Below are 20,903 nucleotides of genomic sequence, written 5' to 3'. Positions count from 1 at the left end.
CTGGATGACGCCCTTCGTGGTCACCGGGTAGTAGAAGTCCTGGTATTCGTTGGGTGCTCGCTGCCAGCAGATCCCTGGGGGGGAGGTCGGAGGGTTAGCGGAGAACGGGGGTGCTGGGGGTGTGTGCTGGGGTGGTGGTGGGGTGGCAGGAGGTTCCCCAGATGTCTCACCACGCAGGGAAGATGCCTCTGTCATGTCCCTGATGACAGGGTTGGGCGACACGGTGAGGCAGAGGATGGCTGGGGGGGCGGAGGAGAGAGAGAGAGAAGGCATCAGAGACCCATCCCTGGGTGCTCCAGGTGGGACCCAGGCATCCGGGGAGGGGGGGGAACGGGACATGGAGGGGCACCCACAGGTGTTGTGCTGGCAGGAGCCCTGGCTGGCCTCCGTCTCTTGCAACCTCTTCACCAGCCTCTTTGTGATCTCCTCGAAATTCTCTGTCGTGTTGCTGCTTTTCACCAAGGTGAAGACGACCTCGTGCTCCACCACGATGCTGCCAGGTCTTCAGAGAGGGGACATGGTGGGGTTAGAGGGAGTGAATGGGGGGTCACCCCCCCCACCTCGCCCCACCAACTGGGTTCCCTGCCTGTCAGGGACCCCTTACTTGAGGCTGATGATCCTCACGCCCTCGTAGCCGGGGACGTTCCCGTAGATCTTCTTTATCTGCAAACCAAAGGGTTGCATGAGCCACCACCGAGGGGGATAAGATGGCTGTGGAGGGACAACTCAGTCCCCTGTCCTCACCTGCTCTCGGAAGTGCTCCTCAAATAAGCGGTAGGTCTTCGACTGGGTGTCCTTCAGCTCCTCCGAGTAGTTGAAGTTGGTGACGGTCACCACCATCTCCATGTCAGCCACAATCGTTCCCGGGTAAGCTAGAGGACACAAGAGATGAAGGAAGGGACGTGGTGGCCCGGGGTGGGGGGGGACAGGACCTCCAGGGAGGTCACGGGGGTGCGGGGGTGGAGGTGGCACTTACGGAGGCCAGTCTCGATGGAGTTGGTGGAGAACTCGCAAAAGGGGCCGTAATAATACAGGGTGCAGAGACACTTGATGCCATCGTAGGTGCCTCCATTCTGGCAGTCAACTGGGAGGGAGCAAGGCGGGGGTGCGGGGGGGTCAGCAGGGCACCTTGGGGACCGCCAGGGCCAGGGGGACCCACTCGGAGCCAGGTAGGGTGGAGGTGACGCCCGGGGCGTGATGGAGGTGGATGTGGGGGGGACACGACTCACCTGAAGGAACGACTGTGCTGGAGGTTGTTGTGGAGGATGCTTGGGTGGTGGTGGGTGCTGTGGGGATCACTTGGGTGGTGGTGGTGGGTGCTGCCATGGAGGTCACCTCTGTAGAGGTGACAGCAACAGAGGTGGCTCCCGTGGTGGAGACGGCAGTGGAGGAATCTGCTGAGGTGGTGGGCAATGGCGTTGAGGTCACGTCTGTGACGGTGTCAGTGGTTGGGGTGGCTCCTGTGGTGGAGACGGCAGTGGATGAGTCTCCAGAGGTGGTGGGTGATGCCACTGAGGTCACCGTTGTAAGTGTGACAGTGCTGGCGGTCGCTGCAGAGGTGGAGACAGTGGTGGAGGTCTGTCCTGAGACGGTGGTGGAAGCCATGGAGGTCCCATCTGTGGAGGTGGCAGCAGTGGAGGTGGCTGCAGTGGTGGAGACGGCAGTGGATGAATCTCCTGAAATGGTGGTGGAAGCCATGGAGGTCACGTTGGTGGAGGTGACAGTGCTTGGGGTGGCTCCAGTGGTGGAGAAGGCAGTGGATGAGTCTCCAGAGGTGGTGGCCAATGCCGTTGAGGTCCCATCTGTGGAGGTTACAGCAGTGGAGGTGGCTCCAGTGCTGGAGACAGCAGTGGAGGTCTGTCCTGAGATGGTTGTGGAAGCCATGGAGGTCACGTCTGTGGAGGTGACAGTGCTTGGGGTGGCTCCAGTGGTCAAGGAAGTGGATGAGTCTGCAGAGGTGGTGGGTGCCGCTGTTGAGGTCACGTCTGTGGAGGTGACAGTGCTGGCGGTGGCTCCAGTGGTGGACAAGGCAGTGGATGAGTCTCCAGAGGTGGTGGGTGCTGCCGTTGAGGTCACCTCTGTGGAGGTGACAGCAGTAGAGGTGACTCCAGCGGTGGAGGAGTCAGTGGAGGTCAGTCCTGAGATGGTTGTGGAAGCCACTGAAGTCACGTCTGTGGAGGTGAGAGCAGTGGAGGCGGCTCCCGTGGTTGAGACAGCAGTGGAGGTCTGTCCTGAGATAGTCGTGGAAGCCATGGAGGTCACGTCTGTGGAGGTGACAACTGTGGGGGTGGCTCCAGTGGTGGAGAAGGCAGTGGATGAGTCTCCAGAGGTGGTGGCCAATGCCGTTGAGGTCCCATCTGTGGAGGTGGCAGCAATGGAGGTGGCTCCCGTGGTGGAGACAGCAGTGGAGGTCTGTCCTGAGATGGTTGTGGAAGCCATGGAGGTCACGTCTGTGGAGGTGACAGTGCTGGCGGTGGCTCCTGAGATGGAGACAGCAGTGGATGAGTCTCCGGAGGTGGTGGGTGCTGCTGTTGAGGTCACCCCTGTGGAGGTGACAGCAGTGGAGATGGCTCCAGTGGTCGAGAAGGCAGTGGAGGTCTGTCCTGAGATAGTTGTGGAAGCCATGGAGGTCACGTCTGTGGAGGTGACAGTGCCTGAGGTGGCTCCAGTGGTCAAGAAGGAAGTGGATGACTCTCCGGAGGTGGTGGGTGATGCCGTTGAGGCCACCTCTGTGGAGGTGGCAGCAATGGAGGTGGCTCCAGTGGTGGAGACAGCAGTGGAGAAGTCTGCTGAGGTGGTTGTGGAACCCATGGAAGTCCTGTCTGTGGAGGTGACAGTGCTGGCAGTGGCTCCCGTGGTGGAGAAGGCAGTGGATGAGTCTCCAGAGGTAGTTGGTGGTGCTGTTGAGGTCACCTCTGCGGAGGTGACAGCAGTGGAGATGGCTCCAGCGGTCGAGAAGGCAGTGGAGGTCTGTCCTGAGATAGTTGTGGAAGCCATGGAGGTCACGTCTGTGGAGGTGACAGTGCTGGCAGTGGGTCCTGTGGTGGAGCCAGCAGTGGAGGAATCTTCTGAAGTGGTTGGCAATGCCGCTGAGGTCACCTCTGTGGAGGTGGCAGCAGTGGAGATGGCTGCAGTGGTGGAGATGGCAGTGGAGGAATCCCCTGAGATGGTGGTGGAAGCCATGGAGGTCCCATCTGTGGAGGTGACAGCAGTGGAGGTGGCTGCAGTGGTGGACAAGGAAGTGGATGAGTCTCCAGAGGTGGTGGCTGATGCCATTGAGGTCACTGCTGTAGAAGTGACAGTGCTGGCGGTGGCTGCAGAGGTGGAGAAAGCAGTGGAAGTCTGTCCTGAGATGGTTGTGGAAGCGATGGAGGTCACGTCTGTGGAGGTGACAGTGCTGGCGGTGGCTCCTGAGATGGAGACAGCAGTGGATGAGTCTCCGGAGGTGGTGGGTGCTGCTGTTGAGGTCACCCCTGTGGAGGTGGCAGCAGTGGAGATGGCTCCAGTGGTCGAGAAGGCAGTGGAGGTCTGTCCTGATATAGTCGTGGAAGCCATGGATGTCATGTCTGTGGAGGTGACAGTGCCTGAGGTGGCTCCAGTGGTCAAAAAGGAAGTGGATGACTCTCCGGAGGTGGTGGGTGATGCCGTTGAGGCCACCTCTGTGGAGGTGGCAGCAATGGAGGTGGCTCCTGTGGTGGTGACAGCAGTGGAGGAATCTGCTGAGGTGGCTGTGGAAGCCATGGAGGTCACGTCTGTGGAGGTGACAGTGCTGGCAGTGGCTCCCGTGGTGGAGCCAGCAGTGGAGGTCTGTCCTGAGATGGTTGTGGAAGCCATGGAGGTCACGTCTGTGGAGGTGACAGTGCTGGCGGTGGCTCCTGAGATGGAGACAGCAGTGGATGAGTCTCCGGAGGTGGTGGGTGCTGCTGTTGAGGTCACCCCTGTGGAGGTGACAGCAGTGGAGATGGCTCCAGTGGTCGAGAAGGCAGTGGAGGTCTGTCCTGAGATAGTTGTGGAAGCCATGGAGGTCACGTCTGTGGAGGTGACAGTGCCTGAGGTGGCTCCAGTGGTCAAGAAGGAAGTGGATGACTCTCCGGAGGTGGTGGGTGATGCCGTTGAGGCCACCTCTGTGGAGGTGGCAGCAATGGAGGTGGCTCCAGTGGTGGAGACAGCAGTGGAGAAGTCTGCTGAGGTGGTTGTGGAACCCATGGAAGTCCTGTCTGTGGAGGTGACAGTGCTGGCAGTGGCTCCCGTGGTGGAGAAGGCAGTGGATGAGTCTCCAGAGGTAGTTGGTGGTGCTGTTGAGGTCACCTCTGCGGAGGTGACAGCAGTGGAGATGGCTCCAGCGGTCGAGAAGGCAGTGGAGGTCTGTCCTGAGATAGTTGTGGAAGCCATGGAGGTCACGTCTGTGGAGGTGACAGTGCTGGCAGTGGGTCCTGTGGTGGAGCCAGCAGTGGAGGAATCTTCTGAAGTGGTTGGCAATGCCGCTGAGGTCACCTCTGTGGAGGTGGCAGCAGTGGAGATGGCTGCAGTGGTGGAGATGGCAGTGGAGGAATCCCCTGAGATGGTGGTGGAAGCCATGGAGGTCCCATCTGTGGAGGTGACAGCAGTGGAGGTGGCTGCAGTGGTGGACAAGGAAGTGGATGAGTCTCCAGAGGTGGTGGCTGATGCCATTGAGGTCACTGCTGTAGAAGTGACAGTGCTGGCGGTGGCTGCAGAGGTGGAGAAAGCAGTGGAAGTCTGTCCTGAGATGGTTGTGGAAGCGATGGAGGTCACGTCTGTGGAGGTGACAGTGCTGGCGGTGGCTCCTGAGATGGAGACAGCAGTGGATGAGTCTCCGGAGGTGGTGGGTGCTGCTGTTGAGGTCACCCCTGTGGAGGTGGCAGCAGTGGAGATGGCTCCAGTGGTCGAGAAGGCAGTGGAGGTCTGTCCTGATATAGTCGTGGAAGCCATGGATGTCATGTCTGTGGAGGTGACAGTGCCTGAGGTGGCTCCAGTGGTCAAAAAGGAAGTGGATGACTCTCCGGAGGTGGTGGGTGATGCCGTTGAGGCCACCTCTGTGGAGGTGGCAGCAATGGAGGTGGCTCCTGTGGTGGTGACAGCAGTGGAGGAATCTGCTGAGGTGGCTGTGGAAGCCATGGAGGTCACGTCTGTGGAGGTGACAGTGCTGGCAGTGGCTCCCGTGGTGGAGCCAGCAGTGGATGAGTGTCTGGAGGTGGTGGCCAATGCCGTTGAGGTCACTTCTGTGGAGGTGGCAGCAGTGGAGGTGACTCCCGTCGTGGAGATGGCAGTGGAGGAGTCTGCTGAGGTGGTCGCGGAAGCCATGGAGGTCACGTCTGTGGAGGTTGCAGTGCTTGGGGTGGCTCCAGTGGTGGACAATAAAGTGGATGAGTCTCCAGAGGTGGTGGGTGCTGCCGTTGAGGTCACCTCTGTGGAGGTGACAGCAGTAGAGGTGACTCCAGCGGTGGAGGAGTCAGTGGAGGTCAGTCCTGAGATGGTTGTGGAAGCCACTGAAGTCACGTCTGTGGAGGTGACAACTGTGGGGTTGGCTCCCGTGGTTGATAAGGCAGTGGATGAGTGTCCAGAGGTAGTTGGCAGTGCTGTTGAGGTCACCGCTGTGGAGGTGACAACAACGGAGGTGGCTGCAGTGGTTGAGACAGCAGTGGAGGAATCCCCTGAGGTGGTGGTGGAAGCCATGGAGGTCACGTCTGTGGAGGTGACAGTGCCTGAGGTGGCTCCTGAGATGGAGACAGCAGTGGATGAGTCTCCGGAGGTGGTGGGTGCTGCTGTTGAGGTCACCTCTGTGGAGGTGACAGCAGTGGAGATGGCTCCAGTGGTCGAGAAGGCAGTGGAGGTCTGTCCTGATATAGTCGTGGAAGCCATGGAGGTCACGTATGTGGAGGTGACAGCGCTTGGGGTGGTTCCAGTGGTGGAGAAGGCAGTGGATGAGTCTCCAGAGGTGGTGGGTGATGCCATTGAGGTCACTGTTGTAAGTGTGACAGTGCTGGCGGTCGCTGCAGAGGTGGAGACAGTGGTGGAGGTCTGTCCTGAGACGGTGGTGGAAGCCATGGAGGTCCCATCTGTGGAGGTGACAGCAGTGGAGGTGGCTGCAGTGGTGGAGACGGCAGTGGATGAATCTCCTGAAATGGTGGTGGAAGCCATGGAGGTCACGTCTGTGGAGGTGACAGTGCTTGTGGTGGCTCCAGTGGTGGAGAAGGCAGTGGATGAGTCTCCAGAGGTGGTGGCCAATGCCGTTGAGGTCCCATCTGTGGAGGTTACAGCAGTGGAGGTGGCTCCAGTGCTGGAGACAGCAGTGGAGGAATCCCCTGAGGTGGTGGTGGAAGCCATGGAGGTCACGTCTGTGGAGGTGACAGTGCTTGGGGTGGCTCCAGTGGTCAAGGAAGTGGATGAGTCTGCAGAGGTGGTGGGTGCCGCTGTTGAGGTCACGTCTGTGGAGGTGACAGTGCTGGCGGTGGCTCCAGTGGTGGACAAGGCAGTGGATGAGTCTCCAGAGGTGGTGGGTGCTGCCGTTGAGGTCACCTCTGTGGAGGTGACAGCAGTAGAGGTGACTCCAGCGGTGGAGGAGTCAGTGGAGGTCAGTCCTGAGATGGTTGTGGAAGCCACTGAAGTCACGTCTGTGGAGGTGAGAGCAGTGGAGGTGGCTCCCGTGGTTGAGACAGCAGTGGAGGTCTGTCCTGAGATAGTCGTGGAAGCCATGGAGGTCACGTCTGTGGAGGTGACAACTGTGGGGGTGGCTCCAGTGGTGGAGAAGGCAGTGGATGAGTCTCCAGAGGTGGTGGCCAATGCCGTTGAGGTCCCATCTGTGGAGGTGGCAGCAATGGAGGTGGCTCCCGTGGTGGAGACAGCAGTGGAGGTCTGTCCTGAGATGGTTGTGGAAGCCATGGAGGTCACGTCTGTGGAGGTGACAGTGCTGGCGGTGGCTCCTGAGATGGAGACAGCAGTGGATGAGTCTCCGGAGGTGGTGGGTGCTGCTGTTGAGGTCACCCCTGTGGAGGTGACAGCAGTGGAGATGGCTCCAGTGGTCGAGAAGGCAGTGGAGGTCTGTCCTGAGATAGTTGTGGAAGCCATGGAGGTCACGTCTGTGGAGGTGACAGTGCCTGAGGTGGCTCCAGTGGTCAAGAAGGAAGTGGATGACTCTCCGGAGGTGGTGGGTGATGCCGTTGAGGCCACCTCTGTGGAGGTGGCAGCAATGGAGGTGGCTCCAGTGGTGGAGACAGCAGTGGAGAAGTCTGCTGAGGTGGTTGTGGAACCCATGGAAGTCCTGTCTGTGGAGGTGACAGTGCTGGCAGTGGCTCCCGTGGTGGAGAAGGCAGTGGATGAGTCTCCAGAGGTGGTGGCCAATGCTGTTGAGGTCACCGCTGTGGAGGTGGCAGCAATGGAGGTGGCTCCCGTGGTGGAGACAGCAGTGGAGGAATCCCCTGAGGTGGTGGTGGAAGCCATGGAGGTCACGTCTGTGGAGGTGACAGTGCTTGGGGTGGCTCCAGTGGTGGAGAAGGCAGTGGATGAGTCTCCAGAGGTGGTGGCCAATGCCGTTGAGGTCCCATCTGTGGAGGTGGCAGCAATGGAGGTGGCTCCCGTGGTGGAGACAGCAGTGGAGGTCTGTCCTGAGATGGTTGTGGAAGCCATGGAGGTCACGTCTGTGGAGGTGACAGTGCCTGAGGTGGCTCCTGAGATGGAGACAGCAGTGGATGAGTCTCCGGAGGTGGTGGGTGCTGCTGTTGAGGTCCCATCTGTGGAGGTGGCAGCAGTGGAGATGGCTCCAGTGGTCAAGAAGGAAGTGGAGGTCTGTCCTGAGTTGGTAGTGGAAGCCACTGAAGTCACGTCTGTGGAGGTGAGAGCAGTGGAGATGGCTCCAGTGGTGGAGACAGCAGTGGAGGTCTGTCCTGAGATAGTCGTGGAAGCCATGGAGGTCACGTCTGTGGAGGTGACAGAACTTGGGGTGGTTCCAGTGGTGGAGAAGGCAGTGGATGAGTCTCCAGAGGTGGTGGCCAATGCCATTGAGGTCCCATCTGTGGAGGTGGCAGCAATGGAGGTGGCTCCAGTGGTGGAGACAGCAGTGGAGGAATCCCCTGAGGCAGTGGTGGAAGCCATGGAGGTCACGTCGGTGGAGGTGACAGTGCTGGCGGTGGCTCCTGAGATGGAGACAGCAGCGGATGAGTCTCCGGAGGTGGTGGGTGCTGCCGTTGAGGTCACCTCTGTGGAGGTCACGTCTGTGGAGGTGGCTCCAGCGGTGGAGGAGTCAGTGGAGGTCAGTCCTGAGATGGTTGTGGAAGCCACTGAAGTCACGTCTGTGGAGGTGACAGTGCTGGCGGTGGCTCCTGTGGTGGAGATGGCAGTGGATGAGTCTCTGGAGGTGGTGGGTGCCGCTGTTGAGGTCACTTCTGTGGAGGTGGCAGCAGTGGAGATGGCTCCAGTGGTTGAGAAGGCAGTGGAGGTCTGTCCTGAGATGGTTGTGGAAGCCACTGAAGTCACGTCTGTGGAGGTGAGAGCAGTGGAGGTGGCTCCAGTGCTGGAGACAGCGGTGGAGGTCTGTCCTGAGATAGTCGTGGAAGCCATGGAGGTCACGTCTGTGGAGGTGACAGAACTTGGGGTGACTGCCATGGTGGTGGTTTGTCCTGAGATGTTGGTACCCGTTGTAGTGGTGGTGGCTCCTGTGGTGAAGACCGTGGAGGAAGGTGCTGAGATCGTGGTTCCTTTTGCAGCGGTGACAGCCCCGACGTCCCCTCCGTTCCCCGACCTCAGCTGGACTTCGCCAACGAGTTGGCAGAAGCTCCAAAGCCTCTTCATCACCTCGACGTTGCGTGACCGGACCACCCCCCCGGCCCTCCCCCCACCGCGTCCCCCAACCCCACAACCTCCCCATGGAGAAGACCCCAGCCTTCCCTTGCCTTCCTCCTCCTCCTCTTCCTTTGTGCCCGGATGCTCTCCAACCCCGCCGCCGCCACCGTCTCCGCCTTCCCCCTTGCTGGTGGGTCTCCAAAACTCACCTACCACCATCCAACCCAAGAGGACGACCGTCCAACCGCCCGGCCACTCCGCCATAGCCCCGTCCTTCCTCCGCCGTGCCGGGAACCGACTGAACCGCGTGGCCGAGGTGTGTCCCCAGAAATATGACGCTGGGGGGTGTCTCGGACCCTTGTCCCCGCCATTTCGGTTGCGCAATAAGGGTGATTGGGTGGGGCAGGGGAAGGGCGTGACACACGTGGTGACACACGCACCGGAGAATGTCATGGCGTCATCAGCACGCCCGCCAGCCGGGTGGCATTTCCTCCACGCCGGGGGAGGGGGGGTGGCATGGGGTTGGGTCATAAATGGGTGGCAGCACCCTAGAGGAGGAGTGGGGAGATGTCGGGGGGGTGGGGACGCGGGGGAGATGGGGTTCTCCGCGTTTGGTGGGGACAGGGGACGTGGGGTTGTCCTGGCTCATGGTGGGGACGCGGGGTCGTCCTCATGTTTGGTGGGGACATAGGGACAGGGGACACGGGGTCGTCCTGGCTCGTGGTGGGGACGTGGGACACGGGGTCGTCCCAGTTTGTGGTGGGGACGTGGGACACGGGGTCATCCTGGTTTGTGGTGGGGACGTGGGACACGGGGTCGTCCCGGCTCGTGGTGGGGACGTGGGACACGGGGTCGTCCCAGTTTGTGGTGGGGACGTGGGACACGGGGTCGTCCCAGCTCGTGGTGGGGATGTGGGACACGGGGTCGTCCCGGCTCGTGGTGGGGACGTGGGACACGGGGTCGTCCTGGTTTGTGGTGGGGATGTGGGACATGGGGTGGTCACAGCTCGTGGTGGGGACGTGGGACACAGGGTCGTCCCAGTTTGTGGTGGGGACGTGGGACACGGGGTGGTCCCGGCTCGTGGTGGGGACGTGGGACATGGGGTCATCCTGGTTTGTGGTGGGGACGTGGGACACGGGGTCATCCTGGTTTGTGGTGGGGACGTGGGACATGGGGTCGTCCCGGCTCGTGGTGGGGACATGGGACACGGGGTCGTCCCAGTTTGTGGTGGGGACGTGGGACACGGGGTCGTCCCGGCTCGTGGTGGGGACGTGGGACACGGGGTCGTCCTGGTTTGTGGTGGGGACGTGGGACACGGGGTGGTCCCGGCTCGTGGTGGGGACGTGGGACACGGGGTTGTCCCAGTTTGTGGTGGGGATGTGGGACACGGGGTGGTCCCAGCTCGTGGTGGGGACGTGGGACACGGGGTTGTCCCAGTTTGTGGTGGGGACGTGGGACACGGGGTGGTCCCAGCTCGTGGTGGGGACGTGGGACACGGGGTTGTCCCAGTTTGTGGTGGGGATGTGGGACACGGGGTGGTCCCAGCTCGTGGTGGGGACGTGGGACACGGGGTTGTCCCAGTTTGTGGTGGGGACGTGGGACACGGGGTCGTCCCAGCTCGTGGTGGGGACGTGGGACACGGGGTTGTCCCAGTTTGTGGTGGGGACGTGGGACACGGGGTGGTCACAGCTCGTGGTGGGGACGTGGGACACGGGGTCGTCCTGGTTTGTGGTGGGGACGTGGGACACGGGGTGGTCCCGGCTCGTGGTGGGGACGTGGGACACGGGGTTGTCCCAGTTTGTGGTGGGGACGTGGGACACGGGGTGGTCACAGCTCGTGGTGGGGACGTGGGACACGGGGTCGTCCTGGTTTGTGGTGGGGACGTGGGACACGGGGTGGTCCCGGCTCGTGGTGGGGACGTGGGACACGGGGTTGTCCCAGTTTGTGGTGGGGATGTGGGACACGGGGTGGTCACAGCTCGTGGTGGGGACGTGGGACACGGGGTCGTCCTGGTTTGTGGTGGGGACGTGGGACACGGGGTGGTCCCGGCTCGTGGTGGGGACGTGGGACACGGGGTTGTCCCAGTTTGTGGTGGGGATGTGGGACACGGGGTGGTCCCAGCTCGTGGTGGGGACGTGGGACACGGGGTTGTCCCAGTTTGTGGTGGGGACGTGGGACACGGGGTGGTCACAGCTCGTGGTGGAGACGTGGGACACGGGGTTGTCCCAGTTTGTGGTGGGGATGTGGGACACGGGGTGGTCCCGGCTCGTGGTGGGGACGTGGGACACAGGGTGTCCTCATGTCTGGTGGGGACGTGGGGCCGGGTCTGTCCCGGTGCTGGGCGGCCTTGGCACGACAAGGGGGGGCAGGGACAGGCTTGGGGTCCCTCCAGGGTCCCCAGTGACACGTGACGGGGTGTCCCCCTCCCGCTGACGTCATGGGTGCCACCCCCCCCCCAACTGGAGGTGCCGGGTGCCGCAGGCGGGGCCGGGGACCTTTCTGCGGGTGACTCGGCACCCACGGGTGGGGACGGGCACGGGGGGGGGGTGGGGGGGGGAACAACACGCCCGGCACGTGTGAGCCCTCACACGCGTGTGCGATAGAGGGTCCCGGTGACACACGTATGTAAATGGGGGGTCCCGGTGGAACACGCGTGTGCGCGTGCGTGGTGGCACACGCATGGACACACGTGGGGTCTCGGCAGCACACGCGTGTGCAGTAGGGGCTCCCGGTGACACACGCGTGCGCGCTGTGGGGTGCCAGTGGCGCACGCACGTACACGCGCAGGGTCCCGGTGACACACGCGTGTGCGCGCGCGCCCCCACGCCCCGGACACGGGGGGGACCCGGCCCGGCTCGGGTTCCACCGGGATAATTATAGCACCGGGGGCAGCGGGGGCAGCGCAGCGGGGATGCAGCCGGGATGCAGTGGGGCTGCAGTGGGGCTGCAGTGGGGCACTGCAGTGCAGTGGGGCTGCAGCGGGGATGCAGTGGGGATGCAATGGGTCACTGCAGTGCAGTGGGGCTGCAGTGGGGCTGCAGTGGGGCTGCAGTGGGTCACTGCAGTGCAGTGGGGCTGCAGTGGGGCAGCTCCCCCCGCCCCGGTCTGGTGCTGGGTGGGGGAGGGGGGTGCGCAGCCCCCCGGATCCCCCCCCCCCGGGTCTTGGGGGAGGGGCGGCACTGCAGCAGGGGGAGGGGCGGCTCCATGTGACCCCTCCCCCCTCCCCCCCCCCCCCCAATTTAACCCTTCCCCCCCCGGTGTTTTCCAGACGCCGGAGCAGAAGCGACGCAGGACGGAGGCGAGAGCGGGTCCGGCCCTCTGTCCCCCCCCCCTCCCCCCATGCCCCCCCTCCCCCCGTCCGGCCTCCAGCCCCAGCCCCCCCTCCCCCCACCTCTCCATCCCTCCCATCCCCCCCATCGCCCCCCGTGAGCCCCCCATCCCCCCCCCTCCAGCCCCCCATCCCCCCCCCATCGCCCCCCATGAGCCCCCATCCCCCCTCCATCCCCCCCCTTCCCGTCCCCTCCCCCCCCCGCCCCACCCTCGGGTACCACTCGCAATGGGGGGGGGGAGGGGCGGGGGGGGGGCCCCTGTGGGGCAGGGCTCTATGGGGCTGGGCCTATAGGAGATGGGGGGTGTCTCCCTAGGGATGTATAGGGGCTGGGGGGGTCCCTATAGGGCAGGTGTCTATGGGGCTGGGCCTATAGGGGCTGGGGAGGTCACCCTGTGGATGTATAGGGGATGGGAGGGGTCCCCTATAGGGCAGGGCTCTGTGGGGCTGGGGCTGTAGGGGCTGGGGGTCCCCCTAGGGATGTATAGGGGGTGAGGGGGTCCTTCTGTGGGGCCGGGCTCCGTGGGGCTGGCTGTGGAGGGGATGGGCGTCTCCCTGTGGATGTATGGGGAATGGGGGGGGGTCTCCCTGTGGGGCTGGATGTATAGGTGCTGGGCATCGCCCTATGGCTGTATAGGGGCCGGGTGTCCCTATAGGGCAGGGCCCTATGGGGCTGGGGGTGTAGAGGGTGGGCATCTCCCCGCAGGGGTATGGAGAGGGGCCTGGGGGGTCTCCCTGTGGATGTACGGGGGGGGTCTCCCTATGGGGCAGGGTTCTACGGGGCCAGAGCCATAGGAGACTCCCTATAGGGCCAGATCTCTGGGGCTGGGGGGGTCCCTATGGGGTGGGGCTCACACACAGGCACTCGCAGGCGCCGTTACACGCGTGTGCCCCCCCGACCCCTGGCGCACACGCTTGCACACACGCGTGTCCCCCCCCCACCCCGCCCCCGGCAGTTTCCGCCCGGGGATTTATGGGGCTATTTCGGGAGCTGCCACCTGCCCCGGCCCCACAGCTGCCCCCCGGGGGGGGGGGACCCGGGGGAGGGGGGCCTGCGGGGTGGGGGGGGGACACGGCTACCCAGCACCCAGCCCAGGGCGCCCCACGGCCACAAACCTGCCCCAAGTGGAGCCCATGGCCCTGCCCCATAGCTCTGCCCCACAGCCATGGCCCTGCCCCATAGCTCTGCCCCACAGCCATGGTTCTGCCCCATAGCCCTGCCCCATGGCCGTGACTCTGCCCCACAGCTGTGGCCAAGCCACCGGCAGGGACAGAGGGACCATGGGGCCGGGCAGGGGGGCACTGGGGGGCACTGGGGGGCACTGGGGATGCTGGGACCCAGACGTCCGGGGACCCCGCCCAGCCGCCGGCAGCCAATAACACGGCGGTGATGGCACCCGTGGGTGGGGGGTCCCACTGCACAGAGGGGGCCCGTTGCACCAGGGTCCGCCCTAGCCCCGTTGATGCCCCCCGACTCCGTGGGTCCCATCGGACTGAGGTGCTCCCCAGCCCCATGGCTGCCCCCCAGATGCCCCCCAGCCCCCTGGGTCCCATTGGACCCGGGTGCCCCCCATCACCCAGATGTCCCCCCCACATCCCATCACCCCCGGGTGGCCCAATCCCCACGCCCCGCCCCCCCGAGGGGGTCCGTTCCCCCCCCCCCCCCCGCCAACTCCGTCTCTCTCCGCAGCCTCCTGCACCATGGGGGGCCGGGTGTCCCCGGCGTTCCCGGCGTTCCCGGTTCTCCTCCTCTTCCTTCTCCCCGCCGTCCCGGCCAACGCCGACGAGCTGGTGGTCCCCACCGCCAGCGGTCCGGTGAGAGGTATCCGCCTACCGGCCGGCACCGACCACGTCATCGCCTTTTTGGGGATCCCTTATGCCGAACCCCCGTTGGGTCATCTTCGTTTCCAACCCCCTCGTCCGGCAAGATCTTGGCGCGGGGTGTTGGATGCTTCTTCCCACCGTCACGCTTGTTACCAGGCGGTGGACACCATGTTCCCCGGTTTTGGCGGTTCCGAGATGTGGAACCCCAACCGGGAGATGAGCGAAGATTGTCTCTACCTCAACATTTGGGTACCGGCTCCTCGACCTTCCACCGCAGTCCCCGTCTTGGTTTGGATCTACGGCGGTGGCTTCTACAGCGGAGCCGCCTCCTTGGACGTCTACGACGGACGCTACCTCGCCGCCGCCGAAGGGGTGGTGGTGGTCTCCATGAACTACCGGGTCGGCGCTTTGGGGTTCTTGGCTTTACCGGGACACCCGGAAGCGCCGGGTAACGTCGGGTTGTTGGATCAACGGTTGGCTTTGAGATGGGTTCAAAGCAACATCGGCGCCTTCGGCGGAGACGCCGGCGCCGTCACCCTCTTCGGGGAAAGCGCCGGTGCCGCCTCCGTTGGTTTGCACTTGTTGTCCGCCACCAGCCGTCCCCTCTTTCGCCGAGCCGTCCTACAAAGCGGGTCCCCCAACGGTCCTTGGGCCACCGTGGGGGCGGCGGAGGGACGACGGCGAGCGGCCACCTTGGGCAAACTGGTGGGATGCGGCGGCGGCGGCGGCACCATCGCCAACGAGACGGAGCTGTTAGGTTGTCTCCGAGGTAAGACGCCGCCGGAGTTGGTAGAGCAAGAGGCGGCGGTGTTGCCTCAACAAGGGGTCTTCCGCTTCGCCTTCGTGCCGGTGGTGGACGGAGACTTCCTGGTGGACACCCCCGAAGCCTTGTTGGGGGCCAGCGGTCGCCCCGAGGCCGAGGTGCTTCTGGGAGCCGTCCAAGACGAAGGCACCTACTTCTTGGTCTACGGGGTGCCGGGTTTCGGGAAAGATAACGAGAGTTTAATTAGCCGGGAGGAGTTTTTGGGGGGGGTGAGGTTGGGGGTGCCCCAAGCCAACGAGCTGGCGGCGGAGGCGGTGGTCTTGCAGTACACCGACTGGTTGGACCAAGATAACCCCGTGAAGAACCGGGAGGCGTTGGACGACATCGTGGGGGACCACAACGTGGTGTGTCCCCTGATGCACTTCGCCCAGCGGTGGGCGGAGCGGGGCGGGACGGTCTTCGCTTACCTCTTCGACCATCGAGCGTCCAACCTGCTGTGGCCGCCTTGGATGGGGGTCCCTCACGGCTACGAGATCGAGTTCGTCTTCGGGCAACCCCTCAACCCCAGCCTCAACTACACGGCCGAGGAGGAGCAGCTCAGCCGCAGGATCATGCGCTACTGGGGCAACTTTGCGCGCACCGGGTAGGTGCCACGGGGGGGGGTGGTGGGTAGGGGACGTGGACGGAGGGACGAAGCTGCGCCTGCGTAGGTGGTCGAAGGGTCGGGCGGATGAAGGGAAGTCTACGTCAAAGTTGAAGGGTTGGGTGGCCGGGTAGATGGATGAAGATGCGCCTGCGTAGGTGGTCGAAGGGCCGGGCGGACGGACGGAGAAAACAACCCTCCGCAGATGGCTGATCGAAAGCGTGGGTGGGTGGGCGGATGGAGGGAGGGATGAGGATTTGCCTACGTAGATGTTGAAGCGTTGGATGGATGGACGGAGGACGACGATGAGCCTGTAGGTGGCCGACTGAAGGGTTGGGTGGACGGAGGGATGGACGGAGACAAGCCCGCACGGATGGGTGGAGGTGGGGCTGGAGGGTAGAAGGCACAGACGGGGCGGAGGGCTGAAGAGAAGTCTGCGTGGGTGGGCGACTGAAGGGTTGGGCGGGCGGAGGGATGAAGACACGCCTGTGTAGATGTGGAGGGGGCGGGGGGTGGGCGGAGGGGGAAGGTAAGTCTACAGAGATGCGGAAGGGTTGGGTGGTGGGCGGCTGGATGGAGACGCACCTACGTAGACGGGCGGGTGGAGCGATGGCGGGTGGACGACGCGGCTGGACGAAGATAAGCCGGCCTGGATGGAGGGATGGGACGGGACGGGGCGGGGCGGGATGGGAGGGGACGAGCGGGTGTCGCGGCCACGCTGAGGCCGTCGCCGCAGGGACCCCAACGAGCCGTCGGAGCGGGAGCGGCGCTGGCCGTCGTACACGGCGTCGGGGCAGCGCTACGCCCGCCTCAACGCCCGGCCCTTGGCCGTGGCCCACGGCCTCCGCGCCCAGGCCTGCGCCTTCTGGACGCGCTTCCTCCCCAAACTGCTCAACGTCACCGGTGAGGGGGGACGCGGGGACACGAGGGGGGGGGCGCGGGGACAGGGGACCGGGGAGGTGACGCCGGGCACGACGGGGCACGTGGGGAGGTGGCGCTGGCGTCGCGGGGGACGTGGGGAGGCGACATCACGGATGTGGGGGGACGCACACGTGGCGCTGGGGGTCCCGGTCTCCGTTTTGGGGCCGCAGGGTCAATTTTGGGGTGCCAGGGGGGTGGGTGGCATCTTTGGGGGGGGGGGGGGGGTCTCCCCACCTCGGCTGTAGCCCCATGGAGGAGCTGGTGCACCAGGGATGGTTTGGTTTGGGGAGGGTTCGGGGGTGACGGTGTCGGTTTTGGGGTGTCCCCCCCCGGCCCCCCTCACTGAGCCCGTGGGGGCCAGGCCCGATGGAGGAGGCGGAGCGGCAATGGCGGTTGGAGTTTCACCGCTGGAGCTCCTACATGATGCGCTGGAAGAGCCAGTTCGAGCACTACAGCCGGCAAGAGCGCTGCCACCAGCTCTGACCGCACCGGCGCTGGCACCGGCACCGGCACCGGCACCCCAACCCAGCCCAACGCGCCCCAACCCAGCCCAACGCACCCCAACCCAAGGGAGCCCCGTTGGTATCGGAAACCCCGCTGTGCTGGCACCGGCGTCGTCGGCATTGGCATTGGCACCCCAACCCAACGCACCTCAACGCACCCCAACCCGACGCACCCCAAGAAGCCCCCGCTGGTATCGGTGACCCCGCTGCGTCGCCGTCAGCACCGGCGCCTCCGCCACAGCCGCAGCGGCGCAGCACCGCACGGGAACGGGCACCGGCAACCATCGGCGTCGGGTTTGGCATCCCAACGCATCAGCGCTGGCATCCCAATGCGCCGGCGTCGGCGGTACCGCCCCGGCGCCGGCACCGCACCGACATCGCCGTCGGCTCCGGCATCCCATCCCACCGTGGCACGCTGCACCCGCACCAGCACCCACACCGGTGTTGGCGTGGGCCCCCCCCGGACTCGGCCAGCCCCAACCGCAGCCACGCGTCCCCCCGCCCCCCACCTCAAGCAGAACCAAAGCCCCGGCACAGCCCCCCGACACCCCCCCAGACCCCTCCTGCACCCCCGACCCGCCCACACCCCCCCCCAGACACCCCCTCTGCACCCCCCACCCCCATACGGGCCCCCCAAAGCCCCCCCGCCCCTCTGTACCCCCAGATGCCCCCCCACCCCGTACAGCCCCCCAAATCCCCAGACACCCCCGTGTGCCCCCCTACAGCCCCTCCTTAACCCCCAAATACCCTCCGCACCCCCCCAACACATAGAGCCCCCCCAAATCCCCCTGCACCCCCCAGGGAACCCCCCCATAGAGCCCCCCAAACCCTCCTGCACCCCCCAGGGAACCCCGACAGCCCCCCCCAAACTCCTCCATCACCCCCCCATGGCCCTGTACCCCATAAAGCCCACCCAAACCCTCCTGCAACCCCCCCCAAAACTGGGGGGGGTCACTGTGCCCCCCTTACCCGGTGTCACCCCAATAAAGGCTCGAACCCAGCACCCTGGCTCTGGGGGGGGCAAACGACCCATGGAGGGATCCCCAAATCTGAGGGCCTCCCCCAGTACCCAGGGAATGGGGGGTACATGGGGGGGGGGGCAGGGACACCAGTTTGGGGGTGACGTGGGGAGGGGGGGCACCGAGGACACTGGTTTGGGGGGACAAGGGCCACTGAGGTTCGTGTCCCCCCCCAAAAGGGTGACAGCCCCCCCCCCAAGACACTGGCAGGACACAGTGAAACCGAAACGCCGGGGGGGGACCCCGACCTTTTAATTGGGGGGGGGGGGGGGGGGGGGAGGGTGATGAGGGGGGGTGTTCCTCTCTGCTGCCCCCCCCATAGCACCCCATGGGGACCCTGTCACCCCATGGGGGGGTCCCTTGGAAGGGGGGGTGAGGGGTCCTCAAAGGGGTGGGGGGCGTCACCAAGGGGCTTGGGGGGACCCCAAAACTGGGGGGGGGGTCCCTAAGGGAGTGGGGGTGGTCCCAGAGGGGCCTGGGGGTGTCCCCAGGGGAGACTGGGGGGGGCTTTGGGGGACCCCAAAGGGATCAGGGGGGCTCTAGGGACCCCAAAATGGGGAGGGGTCTGCCAAGGGGGGGGTTGGCTGGGCTATGGGGGACCCCAAAATGGGGGGGGGGGGGGCTCTGGGGGTAGGGGAGGTCTGCATGTGGTTTGGGGTGGGCTCTAGGTGAGCGGGGGGGTCCCCAGAGGGGGCTGCGGAGGCTCTAGGGGACCCAAATGGGGTGGGGGTTTCCCCAAAGTGGTATGGGGGGGTTTAGGGGACCCCAAAGGAGTTGGGGGAGTCCCCAGGGGGGTCTGGGGGGCTCTAGGGGACCCCTAAGGGGTAGGGGGTCCCCAAAAGGGTCTAGGGGATGCCAAAGGAGTTGGGGGGTCCCCAGGGGGGTCTGGGGGAAGCCCAGGAAGGACTGTGGGGGTCTCGGGGGCCCTGGGAAGACCCCTGGAAGTTTGGGGGGGGCCCAGGGGGCTTGGGGGGGGTCAGCTGGAGAGCAGAGGCCGGTCTCCGGGGGGGCCGAGCGTCCCCGAGTCAAGGTTCAAGCTGTCTGGAAAGAGGGAGAGAGATGACGAGGGGTCCCCCAGGTGCCCCCCCCCCCCAATTTTGGGCTCCCCCTCAAGATTCTGGGGATCCCCAAGATGTTGGGGAACCCCCCCCCCAGCCCCCCGTACCCTGGTCGAAGTTGAGCTTCTTGGCGGGGGGGGTCTCACTGAGCCCCTCGATGTCCACGAGGTCCCCGGTGGCTTCGGCGTCACTCAGGGTGACATCTTGGGGGGGGGGGACACACAAAAAAAGGGGAGGGTCAGGGTGGAGGGGGGACCCCGAGAGGGTTGGGGGGACCCCCAGGGAGAAAAGGGGAGGCAGGGAGGAGTGGGGGACCCTGGGGGGGGACAGGGGGGACCCCAGAGGGGACAAGGGGACCCTGGGGGTGGGGGGGGGGCTCAGGGGGTCCCCAAGAATAAAAAGGGGGGGTCAGGGAGGAGATGGGGACCCTGGGGGGGTCAGGGGGACCCTAGAGGGATGTGGGGACCCTCGGAGGGGGGGGACTCAGGGGGACCCCCAAAATAAAAGGGGGGGGGCAGGGGGAGGAGACGGAGACCCCAGGAAGAAAGAAAAGGGGGGGGTGAGCGGCGGTGACACCCCCGAATCCCCTTACCTGCAACTTTCTGCTTCTTCCCAGGAGGACCGGGTGGGTCGTGGGGTGTCCCCGGGGGGGCCCCAACTTGGGGTGCCCCCCCCCCGCCTCCTTTCCGGGGTCCTTTTTTGGGGGAGTCGGCAGGGAGGGGAACGCCGCTGTCCTCGTAGGCTTTGCGCTTGGCCGTCGCTTTGATCTGAGCCCTAAAAAAACAATATAAAATTGGGGGCGGGGGGGAGGTTTTGAGAGATCTGGGGGGGCGGAGGAGCGATTTGGGGGGGCGGAACCCCAAAAAAACCATCCCCCCCTCCCTTACACCGTGCGGTCCTTGATGAGGGCGCTGATGCGGTTCAGGTCCTCCCCGAAGCGTTTCACCGCTGCCCGGAGCAGCTCCAGCTCCGGCTCCGTCCATTTGGCTCTGGGGGGGTTGGGGGGGGGTTTTTTGGGGTGGGGGGTGGGTGGGTTAAGAGGGGGGTCCCTGACCCTATAGAGCTCCCACTCCACAGCTATGGCTCACCTTCCCGGAGAGGCTGGGGGTCTATAGTACCCCCAAAGTGATGGGGGGGGGCGTGGGAAAGCTCGTTTTTGGGGTCTTGTTAGCTCGGCCGCACGGGTCGGAATTGCGGGTGTCGGGGTGAGCGGGGAGCCCGAGGGGTCCTGTGGGGACCCCCGACCCCGTAGGGGACGCCAACACGCCCCATAGGGACCCCGGGACCCCGCAGGGAGCCCCACAGACCCCTGTAGGGACCTTGGGACCCCATAAGGACCCCGGGAGCCTACAGGGACCCCAGAACGCTCTATTGGGACCCCCAGACCCCCCCGGGACCCCCCAAACCCCGCTCATCCGGCCAGGGAGGAGTCGGAGCCAGGGTGCAGCCGCCCCGTAGGGACCCTGAAACACCCCATAGGGGCCCCAAAACAACCTATAGGGACCCCTGAAGCCCTATAGGGACCCCCAGGACCCCCCGGGGCCCCCCCAAGCCCCCCTCCCAGTCAGGCAGGAGTCGGAGCTGGGGTGCAGCTGCATGGTCAGCTCCCCCATAGGGACCCCAAAACACCCCACAGGGACCCCCCAAACCCCACGGGGACCCTCTGCCCCCCCCCAGGTCCCCCCCCGCTCCCCAAACCCCCGCTCACCCGGCCGGGGAGGAGTCGGACACGGGGTGCAGCTGCATGGTCAGCTCCCCCAGTTTGGTGAAGGCTGCGCCCGCCGCCGAGAAGATCTCGCCCACCTGCGGGGACCCGCAGCCTGACGGCACCGGCACCGGGACCGGCACCCAGGACCGGGACCGGCACCCAGGACCGGCATCGGGACCAGAACCGACACCGGCGCTGGGACAGCACCAGGACCAGCACCGTCCTGGGACCGTGCTGGGGTTGGCACCAGCACCAGGACCCGAACTGGGACCACAACTGGCACCCAGACTGGTTTCCAGCCCAGGACCCGGACTGGGACCAGTACTGGGACCAGAACCGG

General features: G+C 65.1%; 5 protein-coding genes across 5 annotated transcripts in view; 1 reads left to right on the top strand and 4 right to left on the bottom strand.

The window, feature by feature from the left end:
* LOC126034664 (voltage-gated potassium channel subunit beta-2-like) overlaps positions 1-20,903 on the bottom strand; it is a 98,673-nt gene that overhangs the window by 17,165 nt on the left and 60,605 nt on the right. The gene's annotated exons all lie outside the window — the stretch shown is intronic.
* LOC126034633 (serine-rich adhesin for platelets-like) lies at positions 21-9,060 on the bottom strand. Its single transcript, XM_049792560.1, has 7 exons — positions 1,230-9,060; positions 977-1,084; positions 745-872; positions 605-663; positions 354-502; positions 187-239; positions 21-74 (listed from the first exon to the last, which is right to left on the bottom strand). Exons 1-7 carry the CDS (start codon positions 9,058-9,060, stop codon positions 21-23), a joined length of 8,382 nt encoding a protein of 2,793 aa, XP_049648517.1.
* Positions 9,345-13,613, bottom strand: LOC126034631 (uncharacterized). Its single transcript, XM_049792559.1, has 2 exons — positions 13,522-13,613; positions 9,345-11,061 (listed from the first exon to the last, which is right to left on the bottom strand). The coding sequence occupies exons 1-2, from the start codon at positions 13,611-13,613 to the stop codon at positions 9,345-9,347; spliced, it is 1,809 nt and encodes a 602-aa protein (XP_049648516.1).
* On the top strand, positions 12,040-16,862 carry ACHE (acetylcholinesterase (Cartwright blood group)). Its single transcript, XM_049792604.1, has 4 exons — positions 12,040-12,104; positions 13,815-15,354; positions 16,091-16,257; positions 16,637-16,862. The coding sequence occupies exons 2-4, from the start codon at positions 13,826-13,828 to the stop codon at positions 16,756-16,758; spliced, it is 1,818 nt and encodes a 605-aa protein (XP_049648561.1). The 5' UTR covers positions 12,040-12,104; positions 13,815-13,825; the 3' UTR covers positions 16,759-16,862.
* On the bottom strand, positions 18,413-20,901 carry C35H17orf49 (chromosome 35 C17orf49 homolog; the record flags this gene model as incomplete). Its single annotated transcript, XM_049792558.1, has 5 exons — positions 18,413-18,838; positions 18,963-19,058; positions 19,448-19,629; positions 19,743-19,844; positions 20,564-20,901. Coding segments are annotated over 5 exons (783 nt in total), but the record flags the coding sequence as incomplete, so codon positions are not given.

Source organism: Accipiter gentilis, chromosome 35 (genome assembly GCF_929443795.1).
Source record: "Accipiter gentilis chromosome 35, bAccGen1.1, whole genome shotgun sequence".
Taxonomy (NCBI): Eukaryota; Metazoa; Chordata; class Aves; order Accipitriformes; family Accipitridae; genus Astur; species Astur gentilis.
This window is presented reverse-complemented; position numbering and strand designations above follow the sequence as displayed.